Source organism: Heteronotia binoei, chromosome 4 (assembly GCF_032191835.1).
Source record: "Heteronotia binoei isolate CCM8104 ecotype False Entrance Well chromosome 4, APGP_CSIRO_Hbin_v1, whole genome shotgun sequence".
Classification (NCBI taxonomy): domain Eukaryota; kingdom Metazoa; phylum Chordata; class Lepidosauria; order Squamata; family Gekkonidae; genus Heteronotia; species Heteronotia binoei.
This window is the reverse complement of record NC_083226.1, coordinates 138,950,714-138,968,659: the sequence shown is the minus strand read 5'-3', so window position 1 is coordinate 138,968,659 and position 17,946 is coordinate 138,950,714. Positions and strand designations below refer to the sequence as shown.

Sequence of the window (17,946 nt, the reverse complement as noted above, 5' to 3'; positions counted from 1 at the left end):
TTCAGTTATGCTTGTCACAACCTTGCTCCTGGCTTCACCCCCAATGTCCCCAGATATTTCTTGAATTGTACCTGGCAACCCTAGTGTATGGTTGGGGACTGTCTTGATGGTTTCCATCCTGGATTATCCTCCTCCATTTCTCCACCCTGCAGTTTTTCACAATCTTTTAACTGTGTAGAGGGATGTATCTGTTTGTTATGTATTTTATGGTATTTATTGTGACTATGTATTTATTGTTTGAATTGAAAGTTTTTATGAATGATGTTACCTGCTCTAAGCATGGTCTCTGGGGAGAGCAGGTTATAAATTTAATAAATAAAAAAGTAACTTCGCATTGGAAGTCTCTGTTGCATCATGGCCCCAGCATCTTTACAGGCTGAATAATTTATCAGTGATTCAGAAACAGCTTGGTAGTTAGACTTGTCCTTCTTCCTGTGGTTTTTTAAAATCTGCTTCTGAACTCCTTATTAGGTAAAGTAAACCTTTCTAAAGTAAGGTATAAAATTGGGGTTTGGAAGATGTCACAAATGTCAGCCAATAGCATAGTATAGTTAGCTTCTGTTGCAAATTTGATCTGTTCCCCCACCACCACTACACACACACACTGTGGCGCCCAACCCTGTAAGAGTGATTCCAAATCAGCTCAACTGTATTTGAAATATTATATCTGTCCCTAATTCTGCAAGTAGTCTGCTGCCAAAGCAATCCTAACCAGGTCTATTCACTAAGGCTTATTCCCAGGAGAGTGCTTTTAGGATTTCATTGTACGTTTCCTCTGTGGGTACCATATTGACCCATTTTTTTTTTAAATTCCTATTTTATCTAGGGTGAATGTGGGGTGTTGTTGAAGCTTTTGGCTAATGCTGTATAAGCCCAGTATATATAAACAGTGCAGCTGTGTGATATTCTTTGGTAAATTATTCATAATTCCTTCTTCCTTACCCATAAGGGCAAGGGAAGAAAAATTGCTCTTTACTTTTAAGTACTTAACCTTTTAACTGTTTTTAGGCCAAAAGTTTTGGAGAATTGTTCCAATTCCAAATATAGTTTACTGGGTTTTAAACTGAGAATAATGAATTAATTTACTAATTACAGCTTTGTCTGTGTCCTTATTTCCTTTCCCTCTTAAACCTTTTCCAGTCTGACTCTTAATTATAGATAATGTCATCTATGTGCCACAGCACCATCCATCTCGAAGTGAAGTTACCGAGAGTAGACACAGTAATCCATCTTTATCTTTGCTAATTCCAAATGCAGTACAAGTATTTGATGCTTTTGTTAGTATTACCCTCAAAAACCTTGTGACACTTCCAATGCAAATTGAAAGAAAAATCAACCCTGCTGGCCACCCTGGGTTGATGATACCACTGAAGCTGGTACCACTGTACTCCTGGGTTGCTGATACCACTATAGCCTTCCTGAGCTCTGCCTAGTGTGGGAAAGTAGCAAGATAAAAGTTGAATAAATAAAATAAAGAGAACGAGACAAGATTAGATGTGGTTATAGACCACCCTGTAAAAAGTCTGCCGTGAAAACGTTGTGAAAGCAGCGTCACCCCAGAGTTGGAAATGACTGGTGCTTGCATACGGGACTACCTTTACCTTTTTAATATTTGAAAAACACACAAGTTGTTATGCAGTGAAAACAAATAAGAGCTTGTTCCTAGAAGCTCTGTTTTGTCAGTTTTACTACTTCCTACCTGTTAACCTGCCACCTTTTGACCTCTGTCCACCCCAGATGGGTACCAAAATGGATGACTTAATTGGTATATAGATAGCTGAACCATTTGCTTGTGAGATATGTAGTTACCTTAACTACAGTCTGGTGTCTGAACCAGATTACTAGTGTGTAGCAGAGATGGCTGCACAGTATTTGTTGTCATCAGGTAATGGACAGTACCTTAGAGTGAGGTGGGAATGGATGTGATTCCAGAACATCTGCTTGGAAACTGTATGTAACATGTATCTGTATCTGGCGGCAATAAACCTTTGCCAGCCTAGCAACTGTTCGCACAGGCAGCATCCCAGACACACAGCATCCAAAGGCTACTGAAATAGCCAGGGAGCTTGGCACTGCCAGACATTTCCTCAGAGGGCATGGCTGTCCCTTTTTACTGTCTTTCCTGCCTCTTTCCTGTCACTCCCTCCTCCCCTCAGCCTCGTCCAAGGATGGTTGCCTGAGAAGGAGATAGAGAAGACTCACAGGTTTGTTGTTCAGATCAAAGGGGGGAGAGGAATGGCAAGAATTATGTAAGCTGCTTTGGTCTCCCTCCTCCCTTGAAGAAAGACTATTTTTTTTCCTATGTAGAGGCCGCAGGGTTGCCAATTCCAGGTTAGAAAATTCCTGGAGATTTAAGGGGTGGGCTTAGAGAGGGTGGGGTTGGGACCTCAGACAGGTACAAAGCCATTTCCTCCAGGGGAACCACTGTTGCCAGTCTCCAGGTGAGGGCTGGAGATCACTCAGAATTACAACTGCTCTCTAAATCAGGGGTGTCTAATTCATTGGTTATGAGGGCTGAATATGACATAAATGATACCTTGTCAGGCCAGGCCATGTGTGTCATAAAATGTAATGCCAGGTAGCAAAGATATAAACTTTATAGAGAACACAGACACACAATTAAATATTTTTTTTAAAATAACCTTAAAATAAAACATGCTTAAAACATTAGCGCTTGTTGGTCTTAATGGTGCTTTCTTTGTAACTCTTCTGTGTGATCCAGGGAACTGGGCAAAGGAAGCTCTGGCTCTTTCCTTCCTGAGGAACCTCAGTCAATACAAGGAAGAGAGGCTTGGCTCAATAGCTCTGCCGTGTGATTGAGACAGCCTGGCAAAGCAAGCTATCCCTCTCTCCTTCCACCCCAATGGAGGAGCCTCAGCCGATGGAGAAAATAGAAGCCTTGCTCTGTAGCTCCTCTTGAGGTGGGGGGAATGAATGCCTTCACGTGGGTGGATGGGTGGGAAGACAGCAAGGGGGGGGGCACTTGCCTGGAGCCTCCTTCTAGAGCCCATTTTATTTTTCTTCACAACGGGGCCTTACATGGTACATATATAAAGTCATAGGTAATGATGGTTAAATGAGATTATTATTTTTGAGGTGGAGAAGTGACTAGCCCCCCACCACAGGATGTGTTTGGGGGCTGATGAACATACACAAAGCTGCCCTACACAAAATCAGACCCTTGGTGCATCAAAGCCAGTATTGTCTATTCAGACTGGCAGTGGTCTCCAAGGCCTCAGGCTGAGGTCTTTTACATCACCTCCTACCTGATCCTTTTAACTGGAGATGCCAGGAATTGAAGTTGGGACCTTCTGCATACCAAGTAAATGCTGTGCCAGTGATATTTTTAATGAAGATGAACAGTGAGGTAATAGTTTATAGATGACAGCAGTTTGTTCTGGGGGGTGAAAACACAAATAGATTATGAGGAACTCTCTAGACCAGGGGTCCTCAACCCCCAGGCTGTGGACTGGTACCAGGCCGTGACCTGTTAGTAACCCCACAGTGCTGCACAGCCTTGCTGCCCCATCCCGCAGTGCCTCTTTCCCCTCCCCCCCGCGGCACCTCCTCCCTCCCTTTTTACAAAGTTAAAGCTGGGGAAGGGACTGTGAAGCACCTTCTGGGCTGTGTAAAGGCCGACCCCTCCCCCCCCACCAATCAGTGGGAAAACCACGGTGAAACAGCAGCAGCCAGCATCCCGCTGAAAAAGCTGTGCTGCTCTTGCCTCCTCCTCACATCCTTCCTCCTTTTTCAGCTGGCCACTGCTGCTGTTCGCCGCAGTTTCCCCACCGATCAGCTGATCGGCGGGAGGGGGGGTTAATCAGCATTTACAGAGCCTGGAAGGCGCTTCACGGCCCCTTCCCCAGTCTTAACATTGTAAAAGCGGAGGGAGGAGGAGGAGGCACCGTGGGGGTTGGTGGATGGTGGGATGAGGCTTCATGGCGCCACAGTGGGGGAGCGGCAAGGCCGAATTCAGTGCCCCATACTGTCAGCCCTGGGGCCGGTCCCTGGTGCCAAAAAGGTGGGGGACCACTGCTGTAGACCTATAAACTGGTGATGAAATGATGGATAAAATTCAACATAAGTGCAAAGTGATGCATATTGGGGCAGAAAATCCAAATTGCATATATAAGTTAATGGAGATCTGAACTGGAAATGACAGACCAAGAAAAAGACATTTGTGGTGGGTAGCTTGTTGAAAATATCAACTCAGCATGTAGGATGGTAAGTCAGCATGGTATAGTAAGTATGTCAGGCTAGGATGAGAGGGTCTGTGAGACCCAGGTTCGAATATGAACTCTGCCATAGAAGCTTGCTAAATGATTTTTAGCTAGACATGTGCTGTCAGTATAACTTACGTCACATGGCTGTGGTGAGGATAAATACCTGAACATATATGAACATCTTTTACTGAAGCAGACCTTCAAGATTAGTACCATCTATTCAGACGGAGAGCATTTCTCTACGGTCTTTCGCATCACCTACTATATGATCTTTTTAAAAAAAATACTTGAGATGCTGGGATTGAACCTAGAACCTTCTGCATGCAAAGCAGAGGCTGTTAGTGGAAGCCACAGCCCTTTCCAAATTGAGGGGAGAATGGTCTAAGCTGCTTTGGGTTCCCATAGGAAGAAAGGCAGGGTATGAATGAATTAGAAAAGGTAGATTCCATGCTGGCAATCAGGAGGAGGGCTGAGAATAAAACTGCCAGTATAGCAATCTTCTCATAATTTTGGTTTCCACATCTCAAAACAAATATTGAAGAACTTGGAGAAGTGCAGAAAAGGCAACCTTATTTATTTATTTGATTTATATCCCGCCCTCCCCACCAAAGCAGGCTTAATTATCAAGGAGCTGGAGCATCTGTTCTGTGAGGCAAGACTAAAGCATCAAGAGGTTTTTGTTTTAGAGAAAAGATGACTGAAGGATAACATAATAAAGATAGATTCAGGTTGGAGCTGCGTTGGACTGAAGCAATAGAACAAAGTTCAAGAACAAAGTTTAATTTGGGGTATAAGCTTTTGTATACACATGCATACACACTTCCTCAGATACAGTGAAACAGTTTTCCTCAAGCATATCTATAGGTAGAGATGGGATGAGGAGTTAGTTGCCAGGAAGTGCTAGAGTCAAGATGCATAAGTAACTGGATGATAAGTATAGCTGAGATTGGATTAAAGCAGTTGGTAAAACCAGTGAAGGTAGTTTTCCCAATCCCCAGATCCCAGCGGGGGATCCCCCGTTTTTACCGGCTTCCCCCAGCCAGCTGGCTGGTGGGGGAAGCCCCGCCCCTACAGTCATCATGTACTTTTAGAGCTCCGGCAGGTTTAGAAACCTGCAAACAGGTCCGTTTTTATAATGTGTGCCTTTAAAGCTGAGCAGGAAACAGGAAGCGCTTCATGGGAAAGGGTCAGTAACAATTTCGTCAGAGAACAGCCCCTCCCTTTGTTTTGCTTTCGTTTTCAGAGCAAGTAAAGTTGTGCAGGAACCAAACTCAGTAAGTGTTTGTGTGTGTGAGAGAGGGAGGGGGCAGGGGATTCCCTGGTTTGGAGGCCCTCCCCCCCTGCTTTAGAAAGTGGGGGGGGGAGGAAAATGTCTACTGGGCACTCTATTATTCCCTATGGAGAACGATTCCCATAGGGAATAATGGGGAATTGATCCGCAGGTATTGGGGGCTTTGGGGGGGGGGCTGTGTTTTGCGGTAGAGGCAACAAATTTTCAGTATAGCATCTAGTATCTCTCCCCAAACTACCCCCCAAGTTTCGAAACGATTGGACCAGGGGGTCCAATTTTATGAGCCCCAAAAGAAGGTGCCCCTGCTTTCACAACATTTTCACGGCAGACTTTTTACGGGGTGGTTTGCCATTGCCTTCCCCAGTCATCTACGCTTTCCCCCCAGCAAGGTGGGTACTCATTTTACTGACCTTGGAAGAATGGAAGGCTGAGTCAACCAGGAGCCGGCTACCTGAACCAGCTTCCAATGAGATTGAACTCAGGTCGTGAGCAGAGGGGTCCGACTGCAGTACTGCAGCTTTACCACTCTGTGCCACGGGGCTTTTAAAAAGGTGTGCTGTCCCTTTAAATGTGATGGCCAGAACTCACTTGGAGTTCAGTTATGCTTGTCACACCCTTGTTCCTGGCTCCACCCCCAAAGTCCCCAGATATTTCTTGAATTGGACTTGGCAACTCTATGTGAATGACAGCAAATTAGCCTACAAATACAAGAGTTAACAAAAAGATGTGAGAACTAAGTTTGAGTCTGGTGGCACCTCCAACAAAGTTTGAGTCGGGGTGTGAGCGAGAACTTGAGACCCTTAGCATGTGTAGATGCACACTTCATCAGATACATTGAAACAGATTTCCTCAAGTGTTGCATATGGATGGCAGAGTTAGTTGCCAGGAAGGGCTAATTAAAGTCAAGATGCATAATTACAGTTAAGATTGGAATAAGACAGTTGGTAAAGTCTGTGAATAGCAGCAAATTAGCACACAGATAATAAAGTTAACAAACGTGAGAACGAAGTGGCATCTTTTAAGATCAACAAAGTTTTATTCTGGGTAGAAGTGAGAACTGAGTAACTTAGCAAGTGTAATGAGATAAGAATCTGATATCCCTGTTAAACCCTGGTGGTTCTATTTTCCTGAGTGTTGTAATAACTTATAATTCAACAGTCTGTTTTGGAAATTCATTTGCAGTAAAATAGCTGCTTCGAGGTTCCCCGCTGATGAATACCTTGGAAGGTTGAAATGTTCTCCTATAGATTTCTCAGTTTTGTAATTCTTGGTCAGATTTGTATCCATTTATCCTTTGGTATAGGGTTTGAGCTGTTCGCCCTGTGTAGAGAACTGAAGGGCATTGTTGGCATTTTATGACATATAGTGTTAGAAGATGAGGAATAAACCTGAAATCATAGAATCATAGAGTTGCAAAGGACCTCCAGGGTCATCTAGTTCAACCCCCTGCACAGTGCAGGAACTTCACAAATACCTCCCACACAAACACACACACAGTGACCCCTGCTGCATGCCCAGAAGATGGCAAAAACCTCCAGGACCCTTGCCTATCTGGCCTCGAGAAAAAATTCTGACTGACCCCAAAGTGTCAAAAGGGCCACAAGAACTAAGCGCTGATGCAGCCCTTTCTGCTTTCTCTCTCATGATCTGCCTAACTCACAGAATCAGCATTGCTGTCAGATGGCCATCTACCGTCTATTTAAAAACCTCCAAGGAAGGAGAGCCCACCACCTCCTGAGGAAGCCTGTTCCACTGAGGAACCACTCTGTCAGGAAGTGTCCAGAAATGGTTTAGTTGATGTTGTTACATCCAGTGATCGTGTTGTCTGAGTGTATGTAGCAGCAAAGTAGGTATCTGGGTTTATTGCAAGCGCTGGTCCCAGTGTCCATGTTCAAATTAGATGTTGCATTATTGTGAGTGAGGAGTTGTTTGAGACTGGGGGCGCTGTCTGTGTGCAAGAAAAGGTTTGTCCCCCAGTACTTGTGAAAGAAAACTGTTATCCAGTAGAGGTTGTCAGTTGCTGATGATGTGTTGAACTGTTTTGAGTTGAAAGCTGTATGTGAGCATTAGTGGTGTTCTGTTATTGTCTCTTTGGGGCCTGACTTGTAAAAGGTTTTCTTTGGGTACCATTCTGGCTTTGTTAATTGGTACCTTGACTTTATCAGACGGATACATTAGTTACAAAAAAGGTTTCTGTAGACCCCTCAGGTGAAAATCTCTGTAGGATTGGAGCTGATGAGTCTGTAGCATAGAGGCTGGCTGTACATGATAGATCACTTGGTATGTTTAGGATGGTAGCTGGAGGCATGTAGGAATGTTTATTGATCAGTAGGTTTGTGGTATAAGGTGGTGTCTATGTGTCCATTGCATATTTTTACAGTACGGTCCAGATTTTTTGTTGTTGTTTTGCATAGATTGGTTCATTGCCAAGTTGTTGGTGTGGTGAAAGTTGTTGAATGCCTGGTGGAATATTTCCAGGGCTTCTTTACCGTGTGCCCAAACAATAAAAATGTCATCAATGTATTGCAGGTATAAGAGAATGTGAGTGAGTAGGAGTTTAAGAGCCATTGCTCCAGGTTAGCCAGAAAGATGTTAACATACTGTGGGACCATGTGGGTTGTACTATTGATCTGAAGGAACAAGTTGTCACTAGATTGAAGTGGTTATGGGTGAGAACAAAATGACACAGTTTGATGGCATAGTCAGCTGTGGTGGTGTTAGAAATCATGTTCCTTATTGCTTGTAACAGAGATTCCACATCCATGGTGGTTAAAATTGTATTCTTTGGAAGGCTGTTCAAAGACTGTATTTTCTTCAGAAAGTGTATGGTGTTGCACACAACTTTTTATGCATGATGTAATTAAAGCAGAGAAATATTTCTTCCTCTCCAGTAATACTAGAATGCAGGGTCAGCCTATGAAACTGATAATTCATTCAAGACAGGAAAAAGTACTTCACACAGTGAGTAGTTGACCTGTAGAACTCACTGTTTTGAGGTGAAGTGATAGCCAGGATTTTGATGGATTGGAAACTGGATAGATTGATAAAGGATAGATTTATTGTTGGTTATTAGCAGGGACAGCCAAATGGGGCCTCTGACTTCAGAGACTGATTGTCAGATGCTGTGGTATAGATAATGGGTGAGGACTGTGGTCCTTTTTTGTGGACTAACTTATATCTGACTGGCCACTGCTGGAAATGGAATTCTGGTCTAGATGGATCAATGGTTAGATCGAGCTTGGCTACTTTTAACATTCAAAACAATCATTTAGAGCAGGGGCGTCAAACTCATGACAGCCAGATCTGACACAAATGAGACCTTGTCGGTCTGGGCCATGTGTGTCATAAAATGTAATGCCAGGTAGTGGAGATAAAAACTTCATAAAGGACACAAACACAATTAAATATTTTTTAAAAAACTTAAAAAATATGCTTAAAAGATTAGTACTTTTGCAATATTTTGTTTATTTAACAGTTCCGGAAAACTGACACCTCTTGCTCTGAATTATTGCATCAAAATGTCTGTGCTGTAGCAATCTTGAGTAAGCTGTTCAGGTATTGTTCAGGTGTGTGCTTGCAAGTTGCAAATCTACTTTTGATTTATTGACATTCATTGCAGAAATCTCACGGTCAATGCTTTGAGCCTAAGACCTGGGGAAAACATGAAATGGCTGGCCTTGTGAGCTTTTGTATATAGGTTGCTTCGTGTGCTGGTCAGCCAATGGAGAAAACAGAAGCTTTGCCCTGTAGCTCCTGTGTGATTGAGCAAGCCTTGCAAAGCAAGTGTGACACAGAATGAAGCAAAAGAGAGAGAGAAGGAAGCAGATGACAGTGAGACACTCACGGGCCTGATAGGAACCCTCCGGGGGCCTGATCCGGCCCTTGGGCTGCACATTTGACACCTCTGATTTAGGGTTTGCAAATATTATTATTCAGTAAATTGCAGCTTGTAACCAGAAATTGAATTGTCTTGATTGTGATTAGTTGGGGAAAAGACTAGAGAAACAATATAGCTAGATATTCCTCAATACAAGGAAATTACACTAGTTTTATTGACAGCCAGTGTTAAAGAGGTTGACAGATGGATGGGGGGGGGAGGGGAAGTGGTGGATCACTAGTGCCTCTATATTTAGATATGTCTTTTTTATCTGACTGTACAGCTGGTGACTCAATTTGTTTTAAAGGACTTCTGTATCTCTTGCTTGTGAGTACTATTCATGTGCTTTGCAGCTATATCCCACTCCACAAATAAAATCTTGTTTAGGGGCAAATACATTACTCATGCAAAGTCAAGTCTGTAGGACACAATGGATGGAATATCCAAATGGCTTATGTACAACCGTATTGCGCCCAAATCAGATCCACCACTTTTACTTTTTGCCTTTCAGGGAGCAACCCATCTACAGCACCCGAGCTCATGTCTTCCAGATTGATCCTAATACGAAGAAGAACTGGGTTCCCACCAGCAAGCATGCTGTTACTGTATCCTACTTCTATGACAGCACAAGAAATGTCTATAGGATAATCAGCTTGGATGGCTCAAAGGTAAGCTGTTTGACTATTTAAGCTCAGGTAAACTACTAGCAATGCTTTTGACCTTTAAGCAGAAGCTTCACTTTAGCCTGTGTTTTACTTATAATACATGTGTCTCTTGAAATGTGATTCAGAATGAGAAACTTCCTTTGGAGTCATGTTTGCAAATAATTATTTATGAAAAGATGTATTAAATGTGTTTATCAATATAGATATACCTACTACAGATTTTTATGTATTCTCTGTAGCTGAAGTTAGTGGTCAGATATATGTTGTGGAATGTAGTTTACTAATACCACTTCTCCTAATTAATATGGCAGACATTGTTTAGTGGGCATACTTTTAAATTAAATGTTAATACAATTCCATTTTCTTTTGCAAAATCTGGTCTTTCTATGTGATGTTCTAATGAATCAAAGTATTTTTAATACACAAAAATTTCTCCATTACGCTACATATAAAGTTTTCATTTATTAACCTGTCTGCTCCTCCATCCTTCCATTTTTAAAATGGATAAAATGCTCAATGTCAATGTGAAATATCCAGGCTGATCCTTGTATTAGGCAAAATACAAGTCTGTACATATTTTATTTTTTAATAATGCCATGTAAAATTAATTGATTATTTATAATATAGCTTGGAAAGTGCCACAAAAGAGCTGGGATGTTGAGTGACTTTTTAAATTTGCCTGTGGACAACAGAGATTTCTGGCCATCATAGAAAGGAAATAAGGCTGCATTTAGGTAATAGATATGTCATTGTAAAAAATGTTTGTTGGATTGCAAATGAAGGTATAATTTCACCTGAATAGGAGGAGAATAGATACAAGTAGGAGAAGAGAGAGTTAAAAAAAATCCTCATTCTGCTCATTGGCCTGCAGTGAGGAATCATCATCAGGGCTGTGAACTTCCGAAGTTTTGTTGAGTTTGTTATCTGTTGCTTCAAAATCCCAGCTGCCTGCCTCCACTTTTGGTTTGACATAGGTACTTTTAAGAATATAACCTCCTAATTTCTGGAAAGAGCTAATTTACGCCAATCTGTAAAGCACATACTGTTTTGTTTAATGCAAGCACTGATCAAAAAATGTATACCTTGAAGCCTGTTTTTAAGAAACAAAGCAGTATTCTGAGACTATTCAGCTGTTCAGTATCATGTTTTGGGGGACTGTTGACAACATCAGGGAAAACAACTGTTGTGTTCCACAGGAGAATTAGTTTACACAATTATCTAGCACCACCCTCTGGATGTCTTAAATATAGAAACCTAAAGTCTCCATTCAGTTTTCTACAGTTAAATGATAACTAGTCCTCAGCTGAATGAAAGGCAGGTATGAGAAACATGAACATGTGACATGGGCTGTCCCTAGGGAGATGCTGAGCCTGGGTCAGGCACCTCTCCCACCAGAATCTAGAGAGTTCTGGTCCCCACACAGCACCTTGCTGGCCTGATGATCACCAGTGGCTTTGTACACTGTGCTTGCTTGCAGCCCCAAGCCAGAGATCCTGCCACTCTCCTGGCCAAGATTCTCTGGGTGACTTGGGGCTGAAACCACATACAGTGTTCTGAATCCTTGTGCCGTAGGGATGGCACTGCATCTGTCTTGGGTCTTCAGTAACATTTGTCCCATTTTGAAAGTATATTCTTTAGATCAAGCTGTAGTTTAGCGTCCTCAAGCACTGAACAAGTATATCGTTCTCTGGTATTTCTGAGTGGCAGATTTCAGTCTCTTGTGGTAAGTCTCTATTTCTAGCTTCAAGAAAGATGACCTTTATATTCAGGAACTGATCTGGGTATGGGTGTCAAACTTCTCATGATCTAATTACTTCTTTGAACTAAGTCTTCTCTAATTTCTGAGTTGTAATTGACTTGAATAAAATATGTAGATAGTATGCAGCCTGCATTCTTAAGAGCACTTGAAAAACAATATGATTTAACGAATAAATTTACTCATTCAGTTTAGTAAGTTTTAGGATGCTGCAGAAGATAGCAGGTTGGAAAATGAAACTCCACAAGCAGAAATCCTTGCACCTGTGGAAACACTACTCTATGGAAACACTAACCTACCAGCAGATATGTTGGGGTGGGGAAGAGAGTTCTTAAAGTAGCAGACCAAGTAGAAGAAGGAGGTGGGTCAGTTCATCTCTTAGTTATCAATTGGAGGTGCCTTCTGTTCTATATTAATGCCACCTGCGATTTGTACTTCTACTCCTCTTCTCTGTTGCTTAATAGCTCCACCCATTACATAGGAGTGATCAGGAACTGTGTGACATCTCACAGGAGGAACTTTCCAGGTCTTATATGAGTTTTCTATATGACAATCTAACAGGCTTGTAATAGTTTCTATGGAGCCACCTGAAGGTTTCAGAACTGTTAAACTATGAAAGGAAAGAATAGATGCCATTTAATAATCCAAAAATGTGATATGTACCAAAATATATGTACCAGTAGACCTATTCATGCATCAAAAGAAGTACTTTTTAATATAATTAATATAGAGTATTTTTGCTTTGGGACTAAAGAATTATATTATACTTTTTCTTTTAACATGTGGGGTAGTGGTTTAGAGAGCTGAACTATGATCTGAGCAATTCTGGATCTGTCATGGAACCTTAAGAGTAGTCCAGAATGTCAGTCTACTTCACATGATGCTGTAAGCTACTTTGGGTTCCCATTGGGGAGGAAAGTGGGATATAAATGAAGTAAATGAATAAGATGTTGCCTAGCTACTTACTTGTTGCCAGACAACATCTTATGTGTGCTTGTGGGGTCATTGTGGTGCTAAAGGGTGCTCAAAGATCATGGCTGTCCTAAGTTTTATACACTGCAGTGTACACTTTATACGCTGCTGTGTATAAAGGAAGGTGAGGATTTTCTTAACAGAACTCATGAGGCGCTCTTGAAAAGAGAAGAGGAGGAAGCGGAAGTGGTATCTCAGCAATTGGAAGAGAACCCAATGCAAGAGGAGGGTTCGTGGAAAAATGTAACACAAAGGAGGAAGAAAATCAGGAGATGTTCTGAGCTTCTGCTGCTCAGCAGTAGGTTCCAGAATCTCCCCACAGTAACTGATTCTGAACCATTGGAACAAGGGCTACTTCCCCAGCCTCCGCGAAGCTTGAAGAGGTCTGCTGTCTGCCAGGTGCATGCATCCAGGATGTGACAGAAGGATTGGAAGATTTATCAAGCCCATGGATTATTATCCTTTCTTGCTGATCCATGTGGGAATGAATGATACTGCCCGTCATAGCCCTGAACGTATCAGAAAAGACTATGTGGCTCTGAGTCAGAAGGTGAAGGAGCTGGGCACACAGGTTGTGTTCTCATCAGTTCTTCCTGTTGAAGGCCGTGGCTTAGGACAAGAAAGAAGAATATTTCAAATAAACAACTGGCTATGTCGATGGTATCATCAGGAAAGATTCAGATTTCTGGACCATGGCTTACGTTTCGAGATGGTGGTCTTCTATTGGGAGATGGTTTGCACCTTACGACAGTAGGAAAAAAGGTGTTTGGTAACAGCATTGCTAACTTAATAAGGAGGGCTTTAAACTAAATTGTATGGGGGAGTGAGACAATAATTCGTATGACGCCAGAAAATGGGGAAAAGAGCACTAAAGATTGGCGTATATGCTTGGTAATGTTAACTTGCAGGTATATATGGAAACAAAACCCTTGGGATTTATAAAACATGGATTCCAATGTCTCTACACAAATGCACAGGTTATGGGAAACAAACAGGAGAAACTGGAAGTCCTAATACAGGAAGGAGACCATGACATAATAGGTCTTACTGAAACTTAGTGGGATGACACTCACAACTGGAATATTAGGATTCAGGGGTACAACTTATTTAAAACGGACAGACAAATTAGAAAGGGTGGAGGCGTAACAGTATATGTGAAGGAGGTATATACTTGTAAGGAAATATGTGAATCTGAGCATGGCAGCTCAGTTGAGAGTCTCTGGATAAAAATAAAAGGAGTAAGAAATAACAGTGATATTATTGTGGGGATCTGCTATAGACCACCAAGCCAGGCAGAGGACTTGGATGAGATGCTCCTACAACAGATTGCAAAGTTCTCCAAGAGAAGGGATACAGTGATCATGGGAGATTTCAGTTACTCGGACATCTGTTGGAAGTCCAACTCTGCTAAAAATGCAAGGTCAGATAGATTCCTGACTTGTCTTGCTGACAACTTCCTTTTCCAGAAAGTGAAGAAGAAAACAAGGGGATCTGCTATCTTGGATTTGTTTCTCACTAACAAGGAAGAATTGATTGAAGAAGTGGAAATAGTGGGCACCCTGGACAGTAGTGACCATGTGATTTTGGAATTTACAGTCTTAGGGAAGGGAAAAGCTATACGTAGTCAGACTTATAGGTTGAACTTCAGAAAGGCAAACTTCAATAAACTATGCTGGGTAAAATCCCATGGTCAGAAATACTTAGGAAGAAGGGGGTTCAAGAGGGATGGGAGTTTCTTAAAAGCGAAATACTGAAAGTGCAATCACAAACGATTCCTATCAGACGAAAGAATGGAAAAAGCCTAAAGAAGCCGAATTGGCTCTATAAACAGCTCTCTAGACTTGAGAAATAAAAAAGACTCCTTTAAGAATTGGAAGGAGGGCCTTATAACCAAGGACGAATATAAACAAATCACCAGTGCTTGTAGAGAAAAAGTTAGGAAAGCTAAAGCTCTGTATGAGCTTAGGCTGGCCAAAGATGCTAAAAACAACAAAAAAAAGAGTTCTTTTCTTTTGTTCAGAGTAAGAAAAAGAGCAGGGACATGGTAGGCCCATTGCAAGGGCAGGAAAGTGAAATTGTAACAGGTAATGAAGAGAGGGTGGAACTGCTCAATTCCTACTTTTCCTCAGTCTTTTCTTCTGAGGGAAACAGTTCTCCACATGGCAAAAATAGAACATATAATGAGGGTATGAAGTCCCAACCTAGGATCAGCATAAGGGGGTAGTACATAAACACCTAGTTTCTTTAATCAATCAATCAATCGTTTTATTTATATCCCGCCCTCCCCGCCAAAGCAGGCTCAGGGTGGCTAACAACAGTAAATCAATACAGTAAATTATACAGTAATATTTAAAAACAATAACTAGTTTAACAATTGAATTAAAATTCTAAAATTAATAAAATTTAAATGAAACTAAGTTCTCAGGGCCAGATGAACTGCATCCAAGAGTTCTAAAAGAGCTTGCAGATGTAATTTCTGAGCCTCTGGCTGTTATTTTTGAGAATTCTTGGAGAACAGGAGAGGTGCTGGAAGATTGGAGGCAGGTGAATGTTGTCTCCATCTTCAAGAAGGGGAAAAAGGAGGATCCGACCCGTCAACTTGATGTCTATACATGGAAAAGTTTTAGAACTAATCATCAAACAGTCAGATCTGGAACATTTAGAAATGATGACTGTGATTACTAAGAGCCAGCATGGGTTTCTCAAGAACAAGTCATGTTAAACTAACCTGATCTCTTTTTTTGAGAAAGTGACTACCTTGCTGGATCAGGGGAATGCTGTAGATGTCGTTTATCTTGATTTCAGTAAGTCTTTTGATAAGGGTCCATATACTATCTTTGTTGACAAATTGGTAAAATGTGGTTTGGATCCTGATACCTTTAGGTGGATCTGTAAAAATATAAAGTGTAATGTGGCTTTAAGACCTACTTGCTATCTTAAAGCCACATTACACTTTATATTTTTAGTACTACACTTAAAACACCTTAGATGTACATCTAGAAAAATGGAGCTTGAATATGGCAAATGTTTATTTGCAAACTGATATGTTTAGGAAGCTTGGATTGCTGCAGTGGTATGTTCGGTTCAGAATTAGTGGCAAATCTGGGTTTGCCTCTAAGTAATGTATGAAATAACTTTCCATTGTGCCTGGATTGAAACTTAAAGTTAAAGGCGTTAGCAGCAATTCCCCATTTTTTTGGTCTGTCTATTTCCCTTAGTGCCAACCTTTTGTTCTTTATCTAGGGTTGACTAAAGTTGCAGGAAGTATGATTTGAGCTGATGAGGAAATAGGTGCTCTGCACACTGTGAGTAGGTATCCTTTTATAACATCTCTGTATCAGTTGCATAGGTCTATGAACATAATTAATCTCTTGAATAGATACTTCTTTCTTCTCATTGAATACTGATGGATTCTTAAACTTTAAACAAAACCCCCTCATTGTATAGATGCCTTTTCCTCTTGCAACCATTGTATAATGCCTATTTGCTACTGTGATTAAAAGAATACTTGAAAAAAGTTGTTCCTTCTTGCATCCAAACAAGTAACTTTTGTGTAGAGTCACAGTTCTGCCATCTATTCTTTAATTGATTGAACAGTTCATATCTTATATTCTGTTGAACAACTTTATCAAAATATATGCATTAGAACTTTCTACAGGAAATTAGATAAAATCATTAGGATCCTCCAGTTTATTATATACTATGATGCTTTGAAGAAAATGTTCATGATGTGTTTATATTCAGAATGTTATTGTCTTAAACATTCTATTTCATCTTCATGGCTTCTGTGCAGTCCCACATGGGACTGCGCTTCCACAGGCCATCCACAGGGAGGAGCTAGTGAGCTTTTAAAGATAATTTTCTAGTGTCCCAGGAGTACCCCCCCTCCCCCTCACTGTGTTGAGTATATTTTTCCTGCCCAAATGAAATGTCATGTGTGGGGGGGGGGGAGAGCACTCTTCCCTCAGTTCTCTTTTTGTCCCCATTAAGAGAGGACAGATTTCAGTGAGCTTCAGTTCTTTTTCAGAGTTCTCTGAGAGAACAGAGAATATTCCTCTTCAAGAATTTTCTGAATATGGCTCTATTCAAAAAACGCGGGGCCAAAAGGACCCAAAATGATGAACATTCGACCTGCCTTTTATGCCTTGGAGGAGGCCATAGCACAACCTCATGCCAGGCCTGCTGCTACCTCATGCTCAAGGCAAGCGAAGTCAGGACATCTCAATTAAAAGTGGCTCTCTGTAGGAGAAAGCTTTAGCTGTCCCAGATCAAATGTCCCCCCAAAATGAAAGAGAAACATTCCAGGGCACCCTTGGTGAACTCTGTCCTGATAGTTGTAATGTCACAGATGACCATACGCCATTCAGCTTCCAAACCACTGACTAAAAAGTCCAAGAAAAAATCCAGACACACAAGCTATACCACGCAGGTCTTTATCATCCTGGGATCACCAGGATCCAAAGCACCAGCAATCTCCCTGACCTTCGTGCTGACCATCAGTCTCCCCTCAGCACTGAGCCAGCTCTCATAATTGGCATAGATTCCAATCAGCAACTTCATACCATTTGGCATTGCCTCCAGAAAGTGTGTCTGTGTCACCTCACCATTTTTGCCATCAAGGCAGATTGACATCTTATTGATACCACAAACTCCCTCACCATTGAGGCGCTGGCACCAGTCATCCTCTGATGTCAGAATTCTTGATGCCTTGACGTCAGGTCACAATAGGAGAGAAGATGGGAACTTTGGTCAAAACCCACCTTTGCTTTCCATTCCCTATGATGTTTCCTGCACAGTGGGGTTTCTGGAACAAGAACCACCCCCCACTGCAGTATGTTCTGTCTCATTCTTGGAGGTGTAGTAGTAAAATATGAGCCACTAAAACTCACCACTCCACTACAGAGGCTGCATCTCACTTCTCCAGTTCTGAGGATGGCTTTGAGGGGGGTTCTGATCCAGAATCCAAAGGGACTTCCATGCCATCCCCAGATGACATGGTGGGGGAGCCATCAGCCCCATCGCTATCTGAAGATCTAAAGCTCTACTCAGAGCAGATTATCTGGATGTCAAAGGCTCTGGATCTCCAGTACTTATCCACAGATGCGAATCAAAAGATCAAAATAATGCAAGTTCTGTTCAGCCTAGAGTTAGGACTGGTAACC

The 17,946-nt window shown here is 41.7% G+C and overlaps 1 protein-coding gene across 2 annotated transcripts in view; it reads left to right on the top strand.

Moving 5' to 3' along the window:
- Window positions 1-17,946, top strand: part of HOMER1 (homer scaffold protein 1) — a 134,731-nt gene that overhangs the window by 34,427 nt on the left and 82,358 nt on the right. The window contains exon 2 of one of the 2 annotated variants that reach the window (XM_060235863.1): window positions 9,903-10,059. In XM_060235863.1, the coding sequence (XP_060091846.1) occupies window positions 9,903-10,059 (157 nt within the window). Of the gene's footprint in view, window positions 1-9,763; window positions 10,060-17,946 lie in introns of those variants that run through there. The other variant, XM_060235862.1, reaches the window with a different exon arrangement.